Source organism: Acomys minous (genome assembly GCF_964271855.1).
Source record: "Acomys minous genome assembly, chromosome: 7".
Taxonomy (NCBI): domain Eukaryota; kingdom Metazoa; phylum Chordata; class Mammalia; order Rodentia; family Muridae; genus Acomys; species Acomys minous.
Genome location: NC_140488.1, coordinates 120,846,100 through 120,852,099, shown reverse-complemented (window position 1 = coordinate 120,852,099; position 6,000 = coordinate 120,846,100). Strand labels below are relative to the sequence as shown.

Here is a 6,000-nt window from a genome sequence, read left to right as displayed (position 1 = left end):
TCCCCTGTCAATATGGACTGTCTGTCTGGATATATGAGCCCAAATTATATCTACCTTTTATAAAATAGTCATGGGATTTTATCACAGCGTTGGAAAATAAGCTAATAAGAGAACTTATCAATATCATTGTAGAACATGCCTGAAACAGCAGTACCCTGGTGTGAGACAGTTCACTACACATTCAAGTTGCCTATGTGTTAGATGTAGAAACTGTCTCAAAAACAAAAATAAAATAAGAAAAATGACATATTGCAGCTAATTTCATCATCCCCTTAAATTCTGTTCTCCCTCCATTTATCCACTTTCCTTCTCTATTTTTATAGAACCAGAATTGAACAAATGATATACTATTCACTAAACAGCATTGGGAAACATCTTTCAATACATTTCCACATAATGTGGATTAGCTGTTGTCATAATCAACAGTGGTATACAGATTCGTTTACTACATTTGATTTAGGGAATTTCCCATTTAATCTCAGCTCTAAACTCATTGGCTGTTTTGAATCCCAGGATCTGTGTGAGAATCTATAATGAATCGACCAGGATATTTTCTGGGTTGTGGATGCCACTTCTGTTGGCATCTGGATCTATATATGGCTATGACTCTTCTAAAATGTCACTGCCCCCCAATGAAAAGGTTAGAAATCATCCTCCAAGAGAACAAAAAATGTACTGGACAGCAAACAGGGCTGAATCAGTCTTGATTCAGGTAGGTCTTGACTATAGGCAGGGAAACACATGAGTAAACACATCAAAACCTTCAAATGTTGCATAATAAAACATATCGCAATAGAAATATAAAATCTCGTGTGGTTAGCACCCAAAGTGTCTTTTCACTCACACACTAAAGGCTGAAATGTGGAAGATGGGCTCAATGCTAGAATTTGATGACACAATAAAGGTCTCAGAACTGTGAAGCAGGACAGTTACCTCACAGCTGACTGTGAAGTCAGCAACTAGCTCTTGAAAGGCACATGAGGAAAGCTCTGTCCTCCTTAGCACTGCTGATCCAGCTAGTTCCGCATTGTGCCACATAACTGGCTACTTGGCTACTTGTCTTCACTTGGAGACAACATCACATGTAAGTAGAAGATCCATCCATCGTTGTTGTAGGTGTAATTAATGTTGCTAAGCATATATATCAGAAGACTTTAAAGAAGTATGTTTGTGGTTATGTGTATATTCATATGGATGTGGAAATGTCACCAGTGTTCACATTCTCCAACTGAAATGCTGTCCTCATTGAATCTCATCTATCATTTCTCACTGCTCTGGCTGCTAGAAACACCCACTGGGCTGTCTTCATCTGGATGTGACTGTATCAGGGTTCACTTTAGTGGAATCACATATTGCTTGATCTTTTGGGACTGACATTTCAGTGTAATGCACACAAGGATGATCCATTTGCCACTCCTATGAAAAATTATGTCCTCACTTCTATAAATAATCATTCTACCACCTGCACCTGTATGGCTTGTCCCTAATTCACCATGGCGTTATCATTTCAGTGTAGCCTGTATCTTCAACAGGCTCTTGTGTTAATGCTGACTTGAGAGGATCAGAAAACTGAAGGAAATGGGATGTTGGGCCCTAAGTAGTTTCTATGGAGTGTGTGTTTGAAAAGGCATGCTTATTTTCATGCCTGCTTCGTTGTCTGTTTCAGAAAATGAAGTCTGTTTTTAGTTGGTATGCTACTATTGCATATGGCTTTAACTCTGAGATGTGGTTGATTACCCAGTGATAGTTTTTTATATATAACTTATTTTCCATTTCCTAGGAAGTACTAATTTCACATAACTGTTTGGGCAGGATATGGGCCCCACATCCACCCCTGTTTCTTTGTATTTATTTTGTAATATTTAACTTGTAAAGGCCTTGCACATGCTGGCAAATTCAGAGTTCATGTGTGCATCAGCCTTGTGTGTGGAAGATGCTGTTTGCTTGTATTAAGTCATCACCTCTAGTTCTAAGAATTGTTCTTCTTCTTCCACATCGGTTCCTGTCCTGCAAAGGGAGAGTATTTTATAAAGAGATCGAATTTAGCATGAATACTCCAAAAATCATTTATTATCTGTATTGTTCAGCTTATGTGTCTCTGTATTATTACTGTACTATAAGAAGCTTTTCTGATGAGTGGTGAATGGGATATCGATCTATAGGCATAGCATTATATAATAATGAGTCATATTATTGCTATGTTCCTTTAGCAGAATGATGGTATGAGGGTTTCTTTTATGCCTGTGACCTTATCCCAGAGTATTGTCTATATTAGTGTGAAATATGGGTCCTATTTCATTGAGTGAATTTTAAATCCAATAAAGAGTGGCTGGTTATCAACATAACATTTGTAGAGTTATTATACCAGTATGTCTTAAAAGCAGCTCACTACTGTATGTCTCAGGATTTGAAACTGAATATTATTTCCTTGTAGCCTACAAAGTACTTTCTAGCTACTCAGTCTGGGTGAACCTTTTATGTTTGGTGATATAAGTAACTGGTGTATTCAGCAATAAGGCCTTATTGTCAAAATATAGAGAACAGTCAACAGTCTTGGTAGTAACCTCTGATGTTTGGGGTCTATGAAAAACTTTTGCACTATGACTCATCTTAACATAACCCACTTATAACACTGCATATTTTACTTTGTGGCATAAGATATATAGTTGAGATATTGTTTCTTCCCATTATAAATGACTCTATTTAAATTTCTGTCATGTGTGCATATAGTTTAGTAATCTACTATAGCAGTAGGTTTTCATGTGGCTTTTCAAATATCCATTGGTGTTAGTTGTCCCTCCTTGTATACCATACCAAGAAAGGCCTTGTTTCTTTACCCAGATTGAGTCATTTTATTGAGAAGTAGAAACAAATTTATTATTGAAAGATTTTATTAGTTCTAGTCATTTTGTAGTTTTGATATTTGTAGATATATGTCAGTAATTATACATTAATTTGCTTCCATTCTAGAGTATATTTTCTATATTATTCGTATCTTTGATTTAGTAAGTTCCAAAATACACACTAGACACCATAGTACACAAACCCAGTTCTGCTCCTTAAGATAAATCTAGAGAAATGAGAATATATATCACCATGAGTTTTATATATACATATAAAATAAACCATTTTCTATGCCCTAAGGTTATTTTTGTTTGGTCATAGAATTTGATTTCTGCAAGAGAAACCATTACCAAGACACACTGAATGAGTGTTCCACTAGACTGAGGTTTTAAATACCCCCAAATCAAATACCCTATATGTTTTTTATGTATGAATGAATGATATGCTTACATACACTGCACATGACAATACACATGATAGGTAAAGGTTTGTGTAAACCCAGATGTCAAAACCCGATGGTGGAGCCGAGAAAGCAGAGGTCATCCACACCTTGAGAAACTAGCCAATGTATGAAGAAGAACAAATTACTCACACTGGCTGTAACATTGATCAACATTGAAAACATAATGTTACTAATCTGATGTGGCTGCTGCCTGTAATAGCAGCATTTGGGAAGAAGAAAGAGGCAGCAGGATTGTCTCCAGCTGAAGGCCAGATGGGTAATAGTTCTAGGCCAGCCTGGATGGCAGAGCCATACAATGTGAAAAAAGTTACACGTTCTAAATGTATGATTCCTGTTTTGTATTTAAGATTGGCATATAACTCTATGGTATTAATGTTTCATAGATAATCCAATGTTTTGTGCTTGAAGTGGCTTGCGATTTCCAGTATGAAGTTGCATGCTATGAAAACCATCTGGGTGGCTAGATACTTGGGACCAAACTTCAATGTGATCCTGTAAAGAATGAAAAAAGACAATCATAGATGTTGTTGTATGCATTACCAACCTGCTAGTAAATGTTGCCACCAAGCTGGCCCTTCTCTGACTTTGATCAGAACAGAGTCTGGGAAAGAGATTTCCTGGTCAAAGGCTCACTTGCTCAACATAACCCTTCTCTCCTGGTATCGACCCCAAAGGGGACATTCTCCCAGGCCTGAAAATCCCATCCTCATGATGTCCTGTGTTTCTTTGCAGTTACCAAGTGTTCACTGTCACCATGCCAATGATCAGAAAGCATGCCAAAAGGCAGCTAGGAGGTTTTGCTGTGGCCACCCTCGCATGGTTCCTTTGTAGTGTTTCTATGGGCCTCCCCGAGTGGCGAGTGTGGTGCTTTCAAGACCTCTGGGACTCCAAGCCCAGCATGACCTTAGTGGGGATGTGGAGAACCTGCGTTCACCACCAGGAAAGGAATTCCAGCATTGTCAGAATGTGTTATCAATACAGCTACAAGGACACCTTCATTCCTTTGGATATTCGAGTTGCCCAGCACCTGCTACTCATCTCCAGCTGTCTTGGCATGATTGCGGGAGTCTTTGACACCATTGCACTTTGGAAATTATACTCAGGGAGACTTCGGAAGAAAGCTACCTACAATCCATTCTGTCTTCCAGGGATTCTGAACATCATTGCCAGCAGCTTTGTCTTCCTTTCCATCTTGTACAATTACTTATCCATCATTCGCAAGGATGGGATTGCCTTCCCCCCATATTTCCACACACCCTCCTTCCCAGATACCCAGAAAGTTGGCATTGCACTGGCAATGGCCACTCTTTCTTCTGTCTTATTTCTAATAGGTGGCACCATTGCCCTTTCTTTCACTCTTCCCTCAAGATACAAAGTGCGTTCTATCATTTAAACTTAAGTTTCCATCTTACATAGACCTGAAAATCCAAAATTACAAGGAGTAATCACAAATATTCTTCAGATACTTACCTGAAACTTCCAGATTCAAAATGATGCCCAAGGAGGACAAGTGGGCCTCCTGTTATATTTCCTGGCTTGGTTGCTTCAGTAATTCATTGATTGGATTATGGATTTTCATTAAATAAAATCTTTCCTGCTTAGTCTTAAGAGGTCTGGATTATTATTACTGGTGCTGGAAGGTAAATGATCAAAAAATATAGTATATATAGAAAGGAGTGTTAGAATATCTGACAACCTTAAATCATTATTTAAGCTCATAAAATTTAAAGTACTTTCCCCCATATCATAATAATTGCAACTATCTTCCAGATGGTAATTCCCAAACTATGTTTCAGATTACTGTAAGAAATCTCCATAATGCTGTTGTCAAACTACCTGCGAAGAGTTTCCTCATATTTCCTTGCTCTCTCACTGTCTTTAAATTGATGTCTAATTTCCTAAGGTTTTAAATTTTGAGACAACTCATCCCATATTTTATTCCTCATGTGCTCCAATTATGTTATATTCAAACCATTTCAGACCCTCCAATAGCTCATTAGTGTATCAGGCATTCTCTGTTATAGTTCCTTACAATTTTCATGCATTTTCCTGTTGGGAGACATTTCTTAGGGAGATGTAGAAGAAAAACACCTACTCAGTACAGAAATAGCACACACAGTAGAACAATGAAATAATTCTAACTATGTGTAAATTTAATGGAATGCATTAGCTTGAGGGATCCCCAATTAAGGCCCCAATAAAGTCTGGAAAGGAGTCTGGCACCCCTTCAATAATCATGTTGGCAGGATATTTAGAAAGCAGGTTACATTTTATCTACAGTGAGAAGAGGGAAATGTTGTGTTTTGTCTGCTTTCTTCTTTTCATGTAGTCTAGGATGCAAGCCTCAAGATCAATTCTTCCTGATTTTAGGCCAGGCCTTCCCACTTCAACTCACTTATTTAAAATAGCCCCATATAGCCATTCCCCAGAGACTAATGAAATCTAGAAAATCTCTCACATCTGTGGCCAGAAATTTATTATGTTTTACTCTAGATCAGCAGTTCTCAGCCTGTCGATCACCACACCCACAGGACTCCCATATCAATCATCCTGCATATCAGATATTTACATTATGATTAATAACAGCAGAAAATTACAATTATGAAATACCAATGAGATAATTTTATATCTGGGGTCACCACAACATGTAGTACTGTATCAAGAGGTCACAGAATTAGGAAGGTTGACAACCA

The 6,000-nt window shown here is 37.9% G+C and overlaps 1 protein-coding gene across 1 annotated transcript; it reads left to right on the top strand.

The window, feature by feature from the left end:
- The first annotated feature begins 946 nt into the window (after positions 1–946).
- LOC311601722 (claudin-34-like) lies at positions 947–4,912 on the top strand. The gene is made up of 2 exons (XM_084789414.1): positions 947–1,084; positions 4,040–4,912. The coding sequence occupies exon 2, from the start codon at positions 4,062–4,064 to the stop codon at positions 4,698–4,700; it is 639 nt and encodes a 212-aa protein (XP_084645540.1). The 5' UTR covers positions 947–1,084; positions 4,040–4,061; the 3' UTR covers positions 4,701–4,912.
- Positions 4,913–6,000: the final 1,088 nt, after the last annotated feature.